Raw genomic sequence first — 22,413 nt, forward strand, 5'->3', positions numbered from 1 at the left:
TTTTCCAACTTTCCCTACTTTTCTTTTCCGTCTTGCCTCCTCTTTCTTCCTTCTTTATTTCTTTTTTCTCTTTTCTTTCTCACTTTCGGTGCACTGATAGCTGGATGCCGCCTCCTCTAGTCGAGTGCTATGTATTGGGGTCAGGGGTTGGGGGCCACCTCCTCCTGGGGGCGCAGTGTGTTCCCGTAGGAGCGCCGGGGGGGGGGGGTCGGGCCCAGACCAAACTATTTAAAATGGTTAACAGCAAACTGCTAGGATCATACCCAACAAGCTATTACCATTGGTAGCTAGAAGGCCTTTTGCATCGGTCTCCTTTTTTCAAGTTTCACTTTAATACTCCTAACTGCAATGCCCAACCCCACCACTCTGAGAGTTGCTACTGAGAGTTCTATCATTGGCATATGTCCCAATTTTCTTGGATGAAAGGGAAGGACACATAGTGCAAAGTATGTAGGCATAGAACACACCCCATGCCATTCTTGCAATACTGTAGAGGTTGAATGAAAGGTTTAGTAAGTTAAAACCTTCATGTTTATAAAGATCTGTTCATCAGAAGAGGAAGAAGAGGAACAGGGAGCTCCTAAAAAAGGGTAATCCCTCTAAAGGAGGAAAAGGTGGCCTCAATGCATCAAACTAGAATGTATTGCTCTCAGTAGTATCAAAGCAAAATCACTGTGGTGCAAAATGTAATGACTTAGTGCAGAATGGCTAGTGTGACATGGCCCTACAAGATTGAATCATGAATTGAGAAAGCCACATACCTGAGAAAGTTGTTCATATGTGATGTATTTCACATGCGCCATCACTCACCAATTCCTGTTCATTCAATGTCTACCTCTGCACCAACATGCAAGGAAAATTCATCATCAAATACGATTACTGCCTCTTCCATGTTGTCCTTCTGTGGTTCTGAAGTTATCTCAGACTGAGATCCAGAAGTGTCTGTGGTCAAAAGGTAAGACAAGGATGTGATGGAGACACTACCCTGTGAGGTGCTTAGGTGAGAAGCCATGGATTCCTCAGATTGTACAGAACTGCTTTCTATTGGATCCTCATCTTCTTGTCCTGTGGCTACATCTTGGGTTTCTTTCTTCCAGCTTTCACTTACATATCTCAGGATTTCTGTAGCTTTACTTCTTTTCATATAGTCAATAGCCAAAAGTTCGATAAACATCCTTCGAATCCCAGTGGGAATCTTTCTCCATGCTTTAGGAGGATTGTCCATATGAAAATTGTTTTGCCAGTCAACAAAACATTTATATCCTTTATCTTCAAGGGTGGCCACCTGCCATGGATTCTCCCCTGTGATTAGGCAGTAGATAGTGACACCAAAGGCCCACACATCGAAGCTGCCATCTACAACCAGTCCATCCGAAATGGTCACGTCACGCAATTCTGGGGCCATGAAGGATTTGCTGCCACACCTGGTGGTTATCACTGTCCCTTTGACCTTAGCAAGGCCAAAGTCTGTAATCTTAATTAAGTGGCAGTCCTTGTCAAAAACCAAAATGTTTTCTGGCTTCAAATCCATATGAACAAGTCCTTTCTCGGATATGAATTCAAGAGCATTGGAGACCTGTACAGAACACCTCTTGACTGTGTCTTCTGGGATTCCCACCTTGGAAAAAAAATTCAAAATACAAATTAGATGTTAAAAATACAGTTTGGTAGAATATAAAGAGAAATTCAGAATCAGTTAAAGTATATGTATGGCTATAACTTTTTACCGCCATTAAAACAAAGTGATGGGAAATTCAAAATATTCGTTTTAACACTTCTTTATCAAAACTAAAAAAAAATAGGCATACCGAAACCTTAATGTACTTACGCATGGTAAAATCATGGAGAACAGATCACCAAAAGGGGCCGGTTCTTGGGCAAAAACAAAGTAGTCGATGGTGGTGAAGGCAATGCTATCACATCCGATGATATTGGGATGAACAGAAAGTAAGTATGAAATGCTGAACTCCTGGAGGAAAGACCGCTGGCTGGTTCTCTTTTTATCCATGATCTTTAATGCCATTGTTTGACCTGTAAAAAAAATAATTTAACTTGGATTAAGAATCGGAAATTTTTGTAGCTGGTTATTTTTTATGTTCACTTGAAAATCTCAATTTTGGAGCAACAAACCTTTTAAATGTTTGAGAATGTTACTGTAATACGCTTCATTTAACCACTTGCCGTCTGCTCACTAGAGCTCTACTGCGGCAAAGTGGCTGTTGTAGGTCTGACAACGTAGACCTACGTCGGCAGACACTCCCCCTTCTCCAGCGACGTAGACCTATGTTGCTGGACACCTCCCCTTGTGGGCGGAGCACGCGCCGTCGGAGAGGCTCGCTCCCGCTGTATTCAGTCACAGCGGGAGTCGGGCCAGGGGAGGAGCAGCGGCGATCGTCGGGGAATCGAGTCTGGAGATCCGCCCGCTTGTGTAAACAGAGCGGGCAGATCTCCGAAGTGACAGACAGTGACAGGTTGCAGGGTTCAGCATAGCTCAACCTGCGATCTGTCCCTGTGTCACTCAGTCACCTCCCCCCACACATGTCAGTAAGCACCAGGCATACATTAATCCCTCCCTCTCCAATAAAATTAACCCCTTCCCTGCCAGTGTAATTTTTACAGTAACAGTGCATATGTATAGCACTGATTACTGTAGTAATGTCACTGGTACCCCCAAAAGTGTCAAAAATGTAAGTCAAGGGTCCGATCTGTCTGCCGCAATGTCGCAGTCCCGCAAAAAAAATCGCAGATCGCCGCCATTACTCGTTAAAAAAAAAACACCAAAAATGACAGAAATCTTTCCCTTAGTTAGTAAACGCAATAACTTTTGCGCAAACCAATCAAACTACGCTTATTGTGATTTTTTTACCAAACATAGGTAGCAGAAAATAAATTGGCTAAAAAATTAAAAAAATTTTGATTTTTACATTTTTTTGGGGGGGGGTTCATATAAAAAAATGTGAAAAATATTGTTATTTTTTCAAAATTTACGCTCTTTTTTTGTTTATAGCGCAAAAAGTAAAAATCACACAGGTAATCAAATACCACCAAAAGAAAGCTCTGTTTGTGGGAAATAAAGGACGTAAATTTCATTTAGGTACAGCATCGCATGACCGCGCAATTGTCAGTTAAATTCGCACAGTGCCGAATCGCCAAAAGGTGCCCAGACGTAAGACAGCAAAATCCTCCGGTGGTAAAGTGGTTAAAGCTACATTTCAGCCTTACCAGCAGTAAGCTCTCCCGTACTGAAGAACCTCTCCTGGACTAAAATGTCCCACTTTGAATTTTCTCAGTGTGCATGTCAGAGAACCTGTCATAGGAGAGCTGGATCTGCCGCCCACACTGTACAGAATAACGCAATGGAAATCTGCAATCGCTACGGCGCATGCGCAAAAGCACATCCTTGGCTAAGATTCATGTGCTAGTGCGCATGCGCGAACGCACATCCTTGACAAAGATTCGTGTGCCAGTGCGCATGCGCATACGCAAAACGTGATGATTGTTGGTGCCCGGTGCCCTATTTAAACCAGCCTGCTCCAGCCATTAGTTGCTGGATGATCTTCAGCTTCCCTGTGAGTTCCTGTGTTCCTGTTTACTTACCGACCCGGCTTACCTCACCTATCTTGTCTCTCTCCTCCTGGCTCCGACCACCGGCTTGTTTACCTACTCTGCTCCAGTCTGCTGTTCCCGTGTATGACCTCTGGCTTGCTTCTTCGGACTCCTCTACTGCCTGATAAACTGTGTTTTGACCCCTTGGCCTGACCTTTGACCTCCCTCCTGTCTCACTTCTGGCTACCTTCTCCGAGCCTCTCGTGACTACGTGTCTACTACCACAGCAGTCATCTCTTCACCGAAGCCTGTTGCAGCTGGCGACCCCTGTTCCTTTGGGCACAGCACTCCCTGTCTCCACCTCCAGAAGCAAAAGAAGATGTGTTGGGTGCTTGTGCCAACAAGGTGGGGCCCGCACTGGGATGAAAATGGAGAAGAGGGAACTTCCGATTGGTGCAATGTTCCAAAGTTGTCATCAAGGGCAGCGCTGTAGGCAGGCAGAAGCCAAAAATCCCGCTGGCATATACAAGAAGAGAGGATGGGCGCCACTCAGTGAAATAATAAAGGTTTATTGCATACCATACATAAACACTTACATTAAGGCGAAGGTAAAAGCTCCTCCATATGGCTCCTGAGTCCCTTCCATAGCATGGTACTTCCTCCCTCCGGCCGGGCCAGCAGCTGGGAGATTGTTGTCACCTTCGCCTTAATGTTAGTGTTTATGTATGTTATGCAATAAACCTTTATTATTTCACTGAGTGGCGCCTGTCCTCTCTTCTTGTATGTCTCCACCTCCAGGGATGCCTTGCACTTAACCACAAGGGAAGCCCTCTCAGCACCTCGGCCTCTGATCAGGTACTTGATAGTGCATTAGAAGCTGCAACAAGTCAGACAGACCCCGTCTTGTTTCTTGGCTGGGGAACGTCCATCATTATTAGCATCATATCCCCCCCCAGACGGACTGATCCTGGACCACACCCCTTTATATATTGGATGCCTTTTCTTTTAATCATGGAGGATAAGCATCACATGTGAGCATTATCTAGGGCATTGTGCATGCAAATACAGTCTACTCCTCAGACAGATACAGATATGTACCTATCAAAGTATTTTGATATTTGCATAACTCTTCCAAAGACTCAGCCCATTGCTTAGTTCCCTAAATAATTTTAGCAGCATGAATTTATTTCGAAACCATTTATACTTATAGAGATGTAAAAAATAAAGTCTATAGCTTACAGAACAAATTTACATACATATACATAAATGATCATAGACTATACTGCAATTGAAATGTTGGTTACAATTCACTGACCTGTTATCATGTCGTTTGCCAGTAATACTCTTCCATATCCTCCTTTTCCAAGTTCCTTCACAACGAGGAAGTACTCCTGTAAGTCTACCTCCTGCAGTTCTTGTGAATAGAAGGAGACCATTTTGTCCAGAAGAGCTTCCACATCGTGGGCAGAGGAGGCCATGGTGTCCTGGAGAGCAAAAACAGAAAACTTGTTACATTAGGAAGAAAGCAAATCTTTTAGGAGAAATGTTGGAAATTTTTCAAATATGAATACAGTTACCAGCATTTATTATACCTACAAATATGAAATGCCCAATAAAGCTCCACATCTTAATGAATGTACTCGGGAATAAGGTTCAGTCATATAAGTGAGAGTTTTAACCACTTTAGCCCCAGGCCTATTTTTCACACTTTTTGTTTACAAGTTAAAAATCAGTATTTTTTGCTAGAAAACTACTTAGAACCCCCAAACATTATATATATTTTTTTAGCAAAGACTCTGGAGAATAAAATGGCTGCCATTGCAATATTTTTTTGTCACGCGGTATTTGTGCAGCGTTCTTTCAAATGCCATTTTTTGGGGAAAAATTACAAAAAAATCACATTTCTCTGCATTTAAAAAAAACTAAACAGTAAAGTTAGCCCATTTTTTTGTATATTGTGAAAGATGATGTCACGCTGAGTAAATAGATACCCAACATAATACAGTTTAAAATTGCGCACACCCGCGGAATGGCGACAAACTACGGTCAATAAAAATCTCCATAGGCGGCGCTTTAAAATTTTTTAGTGGTTACCAGTTTAGAGTTAGAGTGTAGCTCCTTTTTTTAATTATTGCTCACGCTCTGGCGATTGCGGCGATACCTCACATATGTGGTTTGGACAGCGATTTAATTTGCGGCGCGACTTCTATATACGTTTTCTTTCGTGCGCTAGCTAACGGTGACGGGGGCGGCTAAATTTTTTTACTATTTATTTATTTATTTATTTATTTTTTTATTTTAACACAGGTTTTAAAAAAACTAAAAAAATCTGATCACTTTTATTGCTGTCACAAGCAATGTAAACTTCCCTTGTGACACCAATATGTAGTGACAGGTACTCTTTATGGAGGGATCGAGGGTCTAAAAGACTCCAAACCCCTTCACTGCACTTACATTTATGCAAAACGCCGAAAACTGCATTTTTGAATACTGTCACTTTTTGAATCTGCCACCTTTAGCAGCAGAGTAACCCGGAGGTGACGTCATGGATGCCGCCTCCGGGTTACGTCATCGAAGCTGCTTCCGGCTTTGATCGTGACTCCATCCTGGGTGCTCGGGTCTCGCGGTGGGACGGGAGACCGAGGCAAAGTCGCGGAAGGGGAGGGGCGTCCCCTCCCGCTCGCCGGGGTAACGATAAGTTGGTGTGACCTGTGACTGCGCCAACTTACTTCCAGCTCCTGGTGACAGGCTTATGGAACGCGGAAGGCGTCCGTGAACAGGAGACCGCGACATAATCTCTTATGCCCTGCTTTTACCTGCTAAATGTAAGTGCATCCATCTTTGAATAAACTTTATTTGCATAAACGTACTTCACTATCGAGACTATGTTTGTTTTCCCTGGTTGTGCTGTATGGGAGCCCCATCCCCAGGCTATTTAAGTGGAATCATCTGTGAATGCGTGGAGACGGTGCCCGGTGTCTGTGATTATATCTGCTCTATTGACCCCCTGTAATAAGGGGTATATAGCTTCTGGTAAGCACATATACACTCTGGGTGATCTGGTACAGCAAAATGACGCAGCGCGCTGGGTCTCGAACTTATAAAGACATGGTCACATGCTTCAGATGGCCAATCACAGCTACTAATACATTAGTAGGCATGGATGTGTATATTGCTATCTACTGCATATACCAAGTGTCTCTTATTATTTGGATATCGTTGTCACCTATATGTGATGGACAATTTTTGTTATGGACACTTTGGAAAGAAACCTTTCATTTTAATATAAGGTTTTAAGCACTATTCGCACTGTATTGCATTTTTGTACTCTGTTTTGCATTTTTGCACTATATTGTTCACAATAGTGTTTTAGTCTAGCGCAATCTTTTATTTAGCAATAAGTATTCCTTTGTCATTATTTCACGGTTCATGTGTTGATTGCTGCTTCTAATTTTGGATTATTCCACACTATTAATTAATTATTAACTTTTCACACATATTGGTTTTCTCGCACTAGTTTTTACACTTATTCTAATCCATTTGCGCAGGTTTTTGGTTCATCACCTTATTATTTTCTATCTAAATAATAAAGATCCATTGATTGCTTATATGAAAGTCACCATACCTTAATGTGGTGGGGGGTTCAGCTGTGATGAAGTCAGATTAGCTTATCCAAGTATTTGGTTCCACTGCAGATCAACACCGGACAATGTCACTAAATCTCCAGCTGTACTGCAGTAGATGAGTGTACCGGAATCTCTGGAAGTAGAGTCACTGATCAGAGGATGTTCAGGACCCCTTTTTACAAGGGAGATGGGCGGGGTAGGCTGAAACTGGAGGCTTTCCATTGGCTGACTTCTAATGTAAATTTTGTGTAAATAACTCCACATTGTTCTTGCTGATTTGCATAAAAACAGGTTTTCTAGAGAAAAGGTGATAGGATTAATGATGAAACCCGAATACTTTAAAACTTTACTGAATTTTAAACTTAAACTTTCCTCCACATTGCCTATAAAATAGGATTTTTTTTGTTTTATAAGATTACATTTTTTATCTGATTGTTGACTGAATCACTAATACAAGAGGGAAAACTAACCAGATCATTTATTGAGAAAAAAGATCTCATTGTAACATTGGCAATAGGTTCTTTTTTTTATATATATATATACTATAATGTTGTATGCTTTCTAGTAACATTGTATACCAATGGATTTAGTTTAAGAAATACTTTAAAAAAAAAAAAAATGAATATAAAAACATCATCAGCATAAAATAGTTTGCAGGAGGATTAACCACTTAAGCCCCGGAAGATTTTACTCCCATTCCGACCAGGGGGTATTTTGCGATTCGGCACTGCGTGAATTTAACGGACAATTGCGCGGTCGTGCGATGCTGTACCTAAACGAATTTGACGTCCTTTTTTCCCACAAACAGAGCTTTCTTTTGGTGGTATTTGATTACCTGTGCGATTTTTTGATCATGCGCTATAAACAAAAAAAGAGCGTCAATTTTGCAAAAATAACAATATTTTTCAAATTTTTTTATATGAAATTCCCCCCAAAAAATGTAAAAATCAAAATGTTTTAATATTTTCGGCCAATTTGTTTTATGCTACATATGTTTGGTAAAAAAAATCACAAAAAGCGTATTTTGATTGGTTTGCGCAAAAGTTATCGCGTTTACTAACAAAGGGAAATATTTTTGTCATTTTTGTTGTTTTTTTTTTAAACGCGTAATGGCGGTGATCTGCGATTTTTTTTGCGGGATTGCGACATTGCGGCGGACAGATCAAACCCTTGACTGACATTTTTGACACTTTTGGGGGTTCCAGTGACATTACTACAGTAATCAGTGCTATAAATATGCACTGTTACTGTAAAATTACACTGGCAGTGAAGGGGTTAACTTTATTTGAGAGGGAGGGGCTGTGTGTATCGCTAGGGGCGTGATTATAACTGTGATTGGCTGTGGCTTGAGGTGTAGGAACAATGATCAACGGTCCTACATAGTAGAACTCTATGATCATTGTTTCTACACAGGGGAGAATGACAGGCGGCTTGTTTACACTAGCCGCCTGCCTTTCTCCCTTTCCCCCGACGATCACCGAGTCACACGCGCGGGGGGGGTCCGTGACCCCACGGGAGCGGGAGCGCGCCTCTGGCGGCGTGCGCTCGCTCGCTCCCAGAGCCTCACAGGCTAGCGACGTAGACCTACGTCGCTCTGCCTGTGAGGGGCTGACTGCCGCAGTAAATATACTGTGTGCAGTCAGCAAGTGGTTAAAAAATAATTTTTTGAGAAAAAAAAAATATATAAAAACATCGTCAGCATAAAATAGTTTGCTGAAGGATTAAAAAGACATGTCAGGATAGGAATATTGGAGCTGCCATGTCTGGGTTTATTTGTAGACATTCATCTTCAAACATTCTGATTGTTTCTTCACTACTTGGTGAGTCACTGACCTAAAACAATAATATGTATATCAAGTAATGGAAAATATCTTACTAACATGATGTTCTGTGAAAATTACAAACCAAATATCGAGACAAGGATGCCAAACCTGTAGTTTGCACCTTCCAAAGCAAATTGCTTTCAAAACTGCTGCTTCTGAATAATGTACAATAAAATTGGGGTGACATTATTTTTTAAAACCATAAGACAACACTAGAGTTTGCCAAAAAGGAAGCCTTAACCTTAATATTCTAAATCGAAAACCATTACAAAATGGTCATTGGCCAAAACTAGGCATTCCATAATTGCTGGAAACTTAGTTCCCATAAGAAGAGAATTGGTCTAGATGAGTTTCTCTCAACCACGGTTCCATGGAATCCTAAGGTTCCTTCAGAGTTTGCTAAGGGTTCCTTGACCAAGGAGCAAATTCTACATTGTTGATAAGCTTACAGCAGCAATCCGTAAAGATATCTGTAAGAGGGAATTATTCCCAATGGCCACAAAATAAAGAACATTCTTTCTATTGACCATCACACTAATGTACACAGAGCTATAGATATAGTAAATATTAGCAGATGTTCTCTGAGACTTGAAAGTTTTTTCAGGGGTTTCTCCATTTTAAAATGTTTGAAAATTTTGACAACACTAGACGTTGCCATAAAGGAAGCCTTAACCTTAGTAGTCTAAATGGAAACCCATTACAAAATGGTCATTGGCCAAAGCTAGCCATTCCTTAATTGCTGGAAACTTAGTTCCAATAAGAAGAGAATTGGTCTAGATGAGTTTCTCTCAACCACGGTTCCATGGAATCCTAAGGTTCCTTCAGAGTTTGCTAAGGGTTCCTTGACCAAGGAGCAAATACTACATTGTTGATAAGCTGCAGCTTACAGCAGCGGTCCGCAAATATATCTGTAAGAGGGAATTATTCCTAATGGCCACAAAATAAAGGACATTCTTTCTATTGACCATCACACTAATGTACACAGAGCTATAGACATAGTAAATATTAGTAGGGGTTCCCTGAGACCAAAAAGTTATTTCAGGGGTTTCTCCATTATAAAATGTTTGAGAAAGGTGATTTGGACAATCCTTCAGTATATATATATATATATATATATATATATATATATATATATCATCATCATTTTTGCATGTTATGGCAGACTTACCTTCACGTGATGTCCATATTTCATCTAGCTGCTCCATTGCCACCTTTCCCCGCTCTTCTGGTTTCAGAGTCTTCAGCTTCATTTATTGGCCAGCCAGGTTTTATGTAACTTTGAGTAATTGTGTGTAACTTTGTGTAGTTATGTTTTAAATAAAAAAATGATTATGTGTACAAGAAGGGAGTCACAATTGTTCATTCTACATAGAATCTGATTCCATCTTTCATCTCAATATACAGTAGTTCTACCAGGATGAACAGACGGCATGAAAACAACACACTTTCTATGTAGCTTCCCCTATATGTCATCTGTTGTTTATTAGGGGTGCCTACTACATGGAGTTGTCCTCTCAAAGAAGCACCTAAAAATCTGCAATGTATTGAAAAAATATAAAATAGTAATTATTTAAAAATGTAGGTAAATGTAATATTACAACTGAGATTGTGTTATTCACTAAATACTTTGGTTTGCCTTGGACAATGACTATCTATCTGCAGAATACAGAGAGAACTTTCACACCCAGGACAGAACTGATCATCTCAATGGTGATGGGCTTGTGAATTGATATGCTAAAGAGGAGGTAGAATACCTGGCTGAGGTGTGACTGCCGATACTGCTTCCATCACAATGGCCATGTTTAGGGAAGCCAACCTCCATTGTTGAGAAGAGTGGTGCCCAAGGGTGACCCTACTACATGGAGTTGGTCCCTCAAAAAAGCACCTAAAAATCTGAAATGTGTTAAAAAATATAAAATAGTAATTATTTAAAAATGTTGGTAAATGTAATAATATAACTGAGATTGTGTTATTCACTAAATACACTTTGGTTTGCCTTGGACAATGACTGTCTATCTGCAGAATATAGAGAGAACCTTCACACCCAGGACAGAACTGGTCATCTAAATGGTGATGGGCTTGTGAATTGATATGTTAAAGAGGAGGTAGAATACCTGGCTGAGGTGTGACTACTGATACTGTTTCCATCACAATGGCCATGTTTAGGGAAGCCAACCTCCATTGTTGAGAAGAGTGGTGCCCAAGGGTGACCCTACTACATGGAAATGGCTCCTTTAAAGAAGCACCTAAAAATTTGCAATGTATAGAAAAATATAAAACAGTAATTATGTAAAAATGTAAGTTAATGTAATAATACAGCTGAGATTGTGTTATTCACGTGCCTTGGACAATGACTATCTGCAGAATATAGAGAGAACTTTCACACCCAGGACAGAACTGATCATCTCATTGGTGATGGGCTTGTGAATTCATAAATAAAATATGAAAGTACAGCGCTATATAAAAAATCCATTGTAAGGTGCTTGATAAACAATAAAGTGACCAAGTGCTTCATGAAATTAATATATATACATATCTCACACTGTCCACAATTGTAGAATAAAAAAATATATTCAATAAAGTGCATAAAGAATGTAAATATTCAAGTCCAATCCAGAAAAGTCCCAAGTGTAAACTATGTAGTAAAGTGCTTGATAGGTGTATCAATTCACAATGTGCTCAAAGACACCACCACCATTTTGCCACAAGATGGCTTCTCACCTCAAATAAGCATATAGGAAACAATATGTCCTTAAAGCGGAGTTCCACCCTAAAATGAAAGTTCCGTCCATCTTCTCGCTCCGGGTCACCTGAAAAACAAATGGATAATCGCAATTTTTATTTTTTTTTTACTTACCTTGTTTAGAAGGTAATATACTCACTTTACTTCCTCTTCCGCCCCTCGGGGGCCACGGCGAGTCGTCACTTCCTGGCTTGCAAAGATTCCTGGGAGCTGAACGTCATTCCCTCCCAGGAATCAATGCGCCTGCACCGGCCCCGACGTTAGTTCCGGTGCAGGCGCCGTCATACCTTGCTAAACAGCTTCTGGGCATGCACTAGCCCTGACTGTCCCGGGGGTATTTTTATGTATTTTTTTGGTTTTAGGTGGAACTCCACTTTCATAGAGGTGAATCAGGATCACTGGATGCCACTTGCTGGGCTGTATAGGTCTCTGGCTCAGCACCAACGGGGGACATGAATTGTTTTTACAAGAGATCAAAGTGCTCACTGCAAAAAGACCCTTTATTCGAATGTAAAAAGTGTATCACTCACATGTTATAGCACAATCGGGCTTGTACGGACCATACGGGCAATACAATGTAAAGTAAGGAGCCGATATGTAGCAGAATACAAATTGGCCTGAAATGATGAAACATTTTGATTTTTAATTTATTTTATTGGGAATGTTATATAGCAGATAGTGAAAAACATATATATTTTTTCCCCAGAATTGTCGCTCTTTTTTTGTTTATAGTGCAAAAAAATAAAAATCGCACAGGTGATCAAATACCACCAAAAGAAAGCTATATTTGTGTGAAAAAAAGAACATCAATTTTATTTGGGTACAGCGTTGCACGACCCTGCAAATGTCAGTTAATGTAACGCAGTGCCGTATCGCAAGAAATGGCCTGGTCATTAAGGGGGAAAACCTTCCGGTCCAGAACTGGTTAATCTTAGTATTATAACATGGATTGGTAGGACCTGTCACTCAATACCTAGTGTGGGTGGCCATCATCCCGATAAATAGATAAAGGAAGAGTACCCCCATAGGTGTGGGATTTTATATGCCACTCACACACTGAACAACAATACAATTAGTTTGCGTATAAAATCAAATTTATTGAATAACAGAACAAGAAAAAATTAATTACACAAACATATATGTCCAGAATAAACTGGACACGACAGATTTAAAAAAACTTGCAAGTATTGACAGACCAGTATCCGTACAGAAGACCCTTGGGTAACATTGGTAGGAAGAACCGGAACAGACCCTACGCGTTTCGGGGTTAGAAACCCTTCATCAGGGGTCACCCAAAGTTCAATACACAATATTTACCTATATATGGGCATAAATTGTATATTAGTATTTCAAAATTAATAAACTGTAAAGAGTACAGACCAAACAGTTCATTATAAACAAAAATATATATGAAAATCAATTAGTATTTTTTATCTACAAAGTTCGATACCTACCCAAGACTTTTCTTAGTAGGGGCAACTGGACTGTCAGTTAAAATCGGTGTCAACCGAGAGAAGGATGTCTGGTGTCGGGGATTTTATACGCATACTAATTGTATTCTTGTTCAGTGTGTGAGTGGCATATAAAATCCCACACCTATGGGGGTACTCTTCCTTTATCTAGTATTATAACATGGAAACCCATTACAAAATGATCATTGGCCAAAAATAGCCATTCCTTAATTGCTGGAAACTTAGTTCCAATAAGAAGAGAATTGGTCTAGATGAGTTTCTCTCAACCACGGTTCCATGGAATCCTAAGGTTCCTTCAGAGTTTGCTAAGGGTTCCTTGACCAAGAAGCAAATTCTACATTGTTGATAAGCTGCAACTTACAGCAGTGGTCTGTAAATATATCTGTAAGGGAGAATTATTCCTAATGGCCACTAAATAAAGAACATTCTTTCTATTGACCATCACACTAATGTACACAGAGCTATAGATATAGTAAATATTAGCAGGGGTTCCCTGAGACCTAAAAGTTATTTCAGGGGTTTCTCCATTATAAAATGTTTGAGAAAGGAGATTTAGACAATCCTTAAGTATATATATATCATTATTTTTGCATGTTATGGCAGACTTACCTTTACATGATGTCCATATTTCACCTAGCTGCTCCATTGCCACCTTTCCCCGGTCTTCTGGTTTCAGAGTCTTCATGGACTGCATGGAAACAACACACTTTCTATGTAGCTTCCCCTATATGTCATCTGTTGTTTATTAGGGGTGCCTACTACATGGAGTTGTCCTCTCAAAGAGGCACCTAAAAATCTGCAATGTATTGAAAAATATAAATTAGTAATTATTTAAAATTTTAGGTAAAGGTAATAATACAACTGAGATTGTGTTATTCACTAAATACACTTTGGTTTGCCTTGGACAATGACTATCTATCTGCAGAATGTAGAGAGAACTTTCACACCCAGGACAGAACTGATCATCTCAATGGTGATGGGCTTGTGAATTGATATGTTAAAGAGGAGGTAGAATACCTGGCTGAGGTATGACTGCCAATACTGTTTCCATCACAATGGCCATGTTTAGGGAAGCCAACCTCCATTGTTGAGAAGAGTGGCGCCCAAGGGTGACCTTACTACATGGAGCTGGCCCCTGAAAGAAGCACCTAAAAATCTGCAATGTATTGAAAAATATAAATTAGTAATTATTTAAAAATAAACAAGCAAAAAGTTGGGGGAGCAAACCCTGAACATGTATTTCTAAAGCTGATGCAGCTATGAACCAAGTGACATGTATATTAACCACTTTACCACCGGAGGATTTTGCTGTCTTACGTCTGGGCCACTTTTTGCGATTCGGCGCTGTGCGACTTTAACTGACAATTGCGCGGTCGTGCAACGACATACCCAAACAAGATTTACGTCCTTTTTTTTCCCACAAACAGAGCTTTCTTTTGGTGGTATTTGATCACCAGTGCGATTTTTACTTTTTGCGCTATAAACAAAAAAAGAGTGTAAATTTTGAAAACATAACAATATTTTTCACATTTTTTTATATGAAATTCCCCCCCAAAAAAATGTAAAAATCAATTTTTTTTACATTTTTGGCCAATTTGTTTTCTGCTACCTATGTTTGGTAAAAAAAATCACAATAAGCGTATTTTGATTGGTTTGCGCAAAAGTTATTGCGTTTACTAACTAAGGGAAAGATTTCTGTCATTTTTGGTGTTTTTTTTTTAACGAGTAATGGCGGCGATCTGCGATTTTTTTTGCGGAACTGCGACATTGCGGCGGACAGATCGGACCCTTGACTGACATTTTTGACACTTTTGGGGGTACCAGTGACATTACTACAGTAATTAGTGCTATATATATGCACTGTTACTGTAAAAATGACACTGGCAGGGAAGGGGTTAATTTTATTGGAGAGGGAGGGGTTAATGTATGCCTGGTGCTTACTGACATGTGTGGGGGGGAGGTGACTGAGTGACACAAAGACAGATCGAGGGTTCAGCTATGCTGAACCCTGCAATCTGACCCTGCCTGTCACTTAGGAGATCCGCCCGCTTTGTTTACACAAGCAGGCGGATCTCCACGCTTGATTCCCCGACGATCGGGGAAGAGCAGCGGCGGTCGCCGCTGCTCCTCCCCTGGCCCGACTCCCGCTGTGACTGAATACAGTGGGAGCGAGCCTCTGGTGGCGCGCGTGCGCCGCCGAGAAAGGAGAGTGTCTGGCGACGTAGGTCTACGTCGCCAGACAATAACGAACCACTTTGCCGCAGTAGTGCTCGAGGGAGCAGACGGCAAGTGGTTAAAAAAGAATAGCGCACACATCAAAAGAAATGACTATCAAATATGGAGACAATCCATAAATAAAAATGGGGATTTGGTCCCACCATATGGCCATATCGTGCTCAAGCCCACTACTGCGTCAAAGTACCCCATTGTCAGTGGGTCCTACACTATCCATAAAAAAAGGATAAATCCAGCCTCTCTAACCCTTGGAGATAACACTCCTTGCTGGGAGAGATGTGCTAATGCACTACAAGAGACTCCTCCTATATCTACTTGATAGTGGACTCTGATAGAGTACAGGTGTGTGTTGGGGGGGGGGGGTGGGGTGCTCAACCTCAGAAGTCTGGTCAGACCGAATACATAATAAACAAGCAAAAAGTTGGGGGAGCAAACCCTGAACATGTATATCTAAAGCTGGTGCAGCTATGAACCAAGTGACATGTATATTAAAAAAGAATAGCGCACACATCAAAAGAAATGACTATCAAATATGAAGACAATCCGTAAAAATAAAAATGGGGAAAATACATGTTCAGGGTTTGCTCCCCCAACTTTTTGCTTGTTTATTATGTATTCGGTCTGACCAGACTTCTGAGGTTGAGCCCCCCCCCCCCCCCCCCCCCCCCCCCCACACCACACACACACACCACACACACACACCTGCACTCAGATTCCACTATCAAGTAGGTATTGGAGGAGTCTCTTGTAGTGCAGTAGCACATCTCTCCCAGCAAGGAGTGTTGTCTCCAAGGGTTAGAGAGGCTGAATTCACCCCTATTTTATGGATAGTGTAGGACCCACTGATAATGGGGTACTTTGACGCAGTGGTGGGCTTGAGCACGATATGGCCATATGGTGGGACCAAATCCCCATTTTTATTTATGGATTGTCTCCATATTTGATAGTCATTTCTTTTGATGTGTGCGCTATTCTTTTTTAATATACAATTATTTAAAAATGTACAACTGAGATTGTGTTGTTCACTAAATACACTTTGATTTGCCTTGGACAATGACTGTCTATCTGCAGAAAATAGAGAGAATTTTCACACCCAGGACAGAACTGATCATCTCAATGGTGATGGGCTTGTGAATTGATATGATAAAGAGGAGATAGAATATCTGACTGAGGTGTGACTGCCGGTACTGTTTCCATCACAATGACCATGTTTATGGGAGCCAACCTCCATTGTTGAGAAGAGTGGTGCCCAAGGGTGACCCTCAGAGAATGCAAGATTTGCATGATTGTATCAGTATTGGAACACACACAGATGGTAACATTAGTAACCTGTGCAAGAGTTTCCATAAAACATTTTTTGGTTGGACATTCTCAGTTTAATTCAATATTTGGATTCACATCACTTCATTTTACACTCAAGGATTTGTGTTTTATATACTATGGACATTGTTGTGATCTAAATGTTTGGACACTATGCCACTGTGGATTATTTTACACTTTGTTTGGGATATAATTTTTAGATTATATCACTGGCGAGACACAATATAGATACACAGATTTATATTTGTGTTTTTGTTACACACGGAAGGCACTAGTTGTTCATAATCAATTTGTTCTGTATAGCGCACCAGACTACTATTTTTTCAATAATACAGAGATAACATGTAAAAACATGAAAAACATAGATGGGTGTCGGATAGGATTGTTTGCTGCTTAGTAAAACAGAATTACGACCTTTAGCATGTACTGGGGGGAGCTGACATAGGTGGTTGCAATCTGGCATGGTAACACGTTGTATAAGAGGAAGAGATGGTGTTAGGAATGAGTGGAAAGGAGGAGAGAGGAAGGAGCAAAAGAAGGGGGGGGGTGAGGGTGGGTGTAGAGTGAATTGAACATATATAGATAAGAAACCTTCAACAATTAGCCCTGCCCAGGAGATTGGGAGATTGGGGGAACAAGGGTAGAGGAACATGCGAAAAAGGGGAGAAAGCTCCCCGGGGTGGTAGCACAGTTCTAGTTCACAGGGTAGTAAGACGTGAAGAGAAACAGAAAGGCTCACCAAGGCATTGCTTAACCCATGGCTGCCATATTTTCTCAAATTTGCAGATCCTACTGTCTTCAATAAAATGATGAATATAATTTTATAAAGTATTGTATATGGCTGTGGTCGTCAATATTTTAACCAGGCGCCTATGTCCAAAAATATTCATAGAAGAAAGGCATCACCTTACAGTGCGTCCAAATGGGAAGGAACCACTCCCGTTGAACCAAAGGACCAAAGGCCCAGGTCAGGGTGGACCCCAAAGGCGCATTGGTAAGGTAGTAAGGGACTGAATGGGACTTTAATGGTGCCATAAAAAATGGATATGAACTATTAAGAATGTAGACACATGTAATATAATAAAATCAAAGTTTATATCACAAAACTTCTAAGATACCCATATAATAAAGTTCAACCAAACAGTAGCATTACACAAGAAGGATTAGCTATCCACCTAATTACAGTCAAAAACATGCCGAATGGGCTAAGGACTGGCCCGTCAAGGTAACCATATCATCCAATCCTGAGCATAGTGCAGCTATATGTCCCATTGATTTCAATGGGGTTCTGAAATCCGGGCCAAACTTTTGGGAAGTTCGGGTGTTCTGGTCGAACCGAACTTTTCAAAAGTTTGATCATCCCTACTAAGGACTGGCCCATCAAGGTAACCGTATCATCCAATCCTGAGCATAGTTCAGCTATATGTGCCATGTCCATGCCCATCCATACTTAACATGTTTCGCTGGCAAAAGCCGCTTCTTCAGAAGTCCTAGCAGTTTAACTACAGTGGATAGAAAAACACAATGTAAGTGTCAATATAATATACATTGATGTTATTGCTCCGAATATATGTGTCTGTTGGTACCTCAAACCAGTTAGGATGGGACTTTTAAGGCAAGTATAAAATAGTATACAGAGGGTAAATAATATAAGATGTAATATATAAAACCATGTACAAGGTACATAAGGTGATATCGGGTTATAGACCCAACTATAAATAAGATAATAGAGATCAAATCTTCCCCATTGATCCAAATATAAGGAACAGGAAACAACTTTAACAAGGATCATTATCATGCAGTGCCACCAACACCAAGATGGAATGTGGGGAAAGAAAACATAGAGCCCAAGACCAGAACATGTCCCCCAGGCGGGTGTGGAGGCGCCTATGAAGCCGTCTGCCAACAGTAGAGAAAAGATATAATATATATAGTGAAAAAAGAATATAATTTTATGTTACTTTTAAGAGTGTATACTGATCTATATCTGGAAGAATGTATGATCTTCAAAATAAAATTTAGAAGGTTAAAACGTGTTGATGTATTTGACGTTAGAATGTTTGGATTATAGTGGCTTGATCACATTTTTCATGACATAATATTTATAACAATCAGTCAGAATACTTAGTTTCAGGCTCAGGTTTCCACCCTCCACATAACACAACAAAATAAACAAAACTCCATTCATATGGACTGACCTACTCCACCCTACTGGAGATCCTTCCAAAGTCTCCAGTCATATGTTAATGAGCAGCTCCTGTGTGTTGGCCAATCAGAATCTCCAAGCACTTAGTAAAAGCCAGTCTCTTCCCACATATATACCCCACATATATCCAGTCCTTACTTACACCGATCTCACTTTTACTTGAAGCAAACGCGAGTTTGTTTTTCCATTGACTGCTTCATATCACAATTGTTTCAAGATGAATTGACAAGCTGGGAAGTCTACAAAGATTCTATTAGTGAAGACCGACAAGGAAACCATCCGCACCTTCATTCTCTAAGGTTAGTCCATTAAAACAGTGGTCCTCAACTCCGTTCCTCGGGACCCACTAACAGGCCAGGTTTGCAAGATAACTAAATTACATCACAGGTGATCTCATTGGCTGCTCAGTGATTGCAGTATTCTAGTCTGCATCTCCCCAAGGTAATACTTAAAATCTGGCCTGATAGTGGGCCCCGAGGACCGGAGTTAGTTTTCTTCTAAAATCCTAGGATCTTTCTTTTAGAACATTCTGTCTACTCTTTGTAACGGATAACTTAGCAGTGAATAAAATAAACAAACTCTTTAATTTCTTAAAAAATCAAAATTTTAATAATAAAAAAAATCAAAATGTAATTATTTTTTATTTATAAAGATTTATATATTTATATATTTTTTTATAATTTATATATTATAATAATTATATATTTATATATTTTTTTATAATTTATATATTATAATAATTATATATTTATATATATTTTTTATAATTTATATATCATAATAATTTATATATTATAGAGATTTTTTTATTATTTTATTATTTATTATTTTATTATTATTTATTATTTTTTTTCCACTTATGACCAGAGCAGAGATCAATATATTTTTTGAATATCCACATTATCTTGTAATACTTCATTTTTAGAATATAGCCAACCTCACATGGAGATGTCCCGTCTTCATATATCTATGAAGGGAAATTAAACTGTACATGAATATGGCAATCCAGCAATCCACTTATATACAATTAGACAATTATCAAGCATGTTATATTTATTATCCAACTTATTGTAGAGTAGCTGGCTATGTCCTGCATTTACCCCACATTTGGTCTATGATTCCCTTTGCTTTGGTCAATAAGATATTGCAGCATGGGGTACACTTGTGAGGAAGCCTCCTTACCTTTACTATCACACCCCAAAAATACTTCAGATTTTACCCATGTCAAGGGATTTATTAACCTCAAAAAATTAAATTAAATTAAATTAGTTCAATAAAAATGTAATTAAATTCATTTTCCAATCAATGTGATCTGGGTCTGCCACAATAGATAACTTAGCAGTGAGTAAGGTTCTTTAACCACTTAAGCCCCGGAGGATTTGGCTGCTCAAAGACCAGGGCCTATTTTGCGTTTCGGCACTGCGCAAATTTAACGGACAATTGGGCGGTCGTACAACGCTGTACCCAAATGAATTTGACGTCCTTTTTTTCCCACAAACAGAGCTTTCTTTTGGTGGTATTTGATCACCTGTGCGATTTTTACTTTTTGCTAACTGAAATTTTTTACCCTTTTGGGGGTACCAGTGACATTACTACAGTAATCAGTGCTATACATATGCACTGTTACTGTAAAAATGACACTGGCAGGGAAGGGGTTAACTTTATTAGAGATGCAGGGGTTAAGTGTGTCCCTAGGGGCGTGCTTCTAACTGTAAAGGGGCGTGGCTTTTGATGTAACCACAGAGACATATGATCCTACATAGCAGGACCGTATGATCTCTGCTGTTACACCAGGGAGAATGACAGGCGGCTTTGTTTACATTAGCCGCCTGCCTTTCTCCCTCTCCACCGGGAGATCGCGAGTGACCGGCGGACATCGGAGCCGCCGGTCACAGGCGTGGGGATGCAGGGGAACGAGTGGGGGGCCACTTTACCCAGGAGGGGATGACTGCCGCAGTAAATGTACTTGCGGCGGTCGGCAAGTAGTGGTTAACCACTTCGGGACCGGTAGATTTTCCCCCTTAATGCCCAGACCATTTTTTTTGCGTTACAGCACTGCGTTATTTTAACTGATAATTGCGCAGTTGTGCAATGCTGCACCCAAATAAAATTGATGTCCTTTTTTCCCTAAAAACAGAGCTTTCTTTTGGTGGTATTTGATCACCTGTGCGATTTTTATTTTTTTGCGCTATAAACAAAAAAATTGCGACAATTCTGAAAAAAAAAAAAAACAATATTTTTTTACATTCTGCTATATAACATTCCCAATAAAAAAAATAAAATAAATAAAAATCAAATTTATTCATCATTTTAGGCCAATTTGTATTCTGCTATTGGTGTTTGGTAAAAAAATTCCAATAAGTGTAAATTGATTGGTTTGCGCAAAAGTCACGTCTACAAACTAGGGGAAATATTTATGTCATTTTTATTTATTTTTTTACTAGTAATGGCGGCGATCTGCGATTTTTAGCGGGACTGCGACATTGCAGCGGACAGATCGGACCCCTAACTGACATTTTTGACACTTTTGGGGGAACCAGTGAGTGACATTACTACAGTAATCAGTGCTAAAAATATGCACTGTTAGTGTAATAATGACACTGGCAGGGAAGGGGTTAACGCCAGAGGCGATCAAAGGGTTAAATGTGTTCTTGGGGGGGTGCTATATAACTGTGCGGGGGATGGGCTTGCTGAATGAACGTATAAGAGGAACACTGGATCCCTGTGTTCATTACTGACAGAACAGCGGTCTGCCGTGTTTACTACAGCAGACCGCCTTTCTGTCTCCATGGGGAGCGATCACGGGTGCCAGATGGACATCGTGGCCGCCAGACCCGCTGATTGACTCCCCCTGTGGCCAATCGACACATGCACGTGCCCCTGGTGGTGCGCCCCCCCCCCCCCCACTAGCGGTCCCGCGAAGTGACATACAGGTACGTCGTTTTGCGGGACAGAGCCGACCTACCACAGTAAAACTACGGCGGCTGGTCGGCAAGCGGATAAATTTAGATTTATTTTTCTTTCCATTTAATATCAGAGTAGAGATCCATACATTGGTTGAATATCTACATTATCTTACAAAACTTCATTTTTAGAAAATAACAAACCTCATGCATGCATGGAGATTTTATTTCTTCATACATCCGAGAAGTAAAATTAAAATCTGCCATCTTGCGATGTCTGTTCATTTCCGTGATCTAACACTTGGGTGTGAAAGCCCAATCAATTTTTTTAATAGTAGTTTGGGTTCCAGATTCCAACATTTCCATCTGTTTTGTGAGGTGAGGGCAGGTGGAGTAGTACCTGGTTGTGTCTGAGAGTGTCATGTGACCAGTCTGTCTGGCAGGCCGGCTGACCTTGCAGTTTAGTATAAGAGTTGTCACCCTGTGGTGAAGATGGCTGAGAAACGTATAAAGAAAAATGTGATATCTTTTTGAAGAAA

At 40.2% G+C, this 22,413-nt stretch overlaps 1 protein-coding gene across 1 annotated transcript; it reads right to left on the reverse strand.

The window, feature by feature from the left end:
* Window positions 1-820: 820 nt before the first annotated feature.
* Window positions 821-22,141, reverse strand: LOC309550421 (serine/threonine-protein kinase SBK1-like; the record flags this gene model as incomplete). The annotated part of the gene is made up of 4 exons (XM_082250804.1): window positions 821-1,618; window positions 1,829-2,031; window positions 4,862-5,030; window positions 22,079-22,141. The coding sequence occupies 4 exons, from the start codon at window positions 22,139-22,141 to the stop codon at window positions 821-823; spliced, it is 1,233 nt and encodes a 410-aa protein (XP_082106930.1).
* Between the last annotated feature and the right edge of the window lie 272 nt (window positions 22,142-22,413).

This window comes from Pelophylax lessonae (genome assembly GCF_965119305.1).
Source record: "Pelophylax lessonae genome assembly, chromosome: 1".
Classification (NCBI taxonomy): Eukaryota; Metazoa; Chordata; class Amphibia; order Anura; family Ranidae; genus Pelophylax; species Pelophylax lessonae.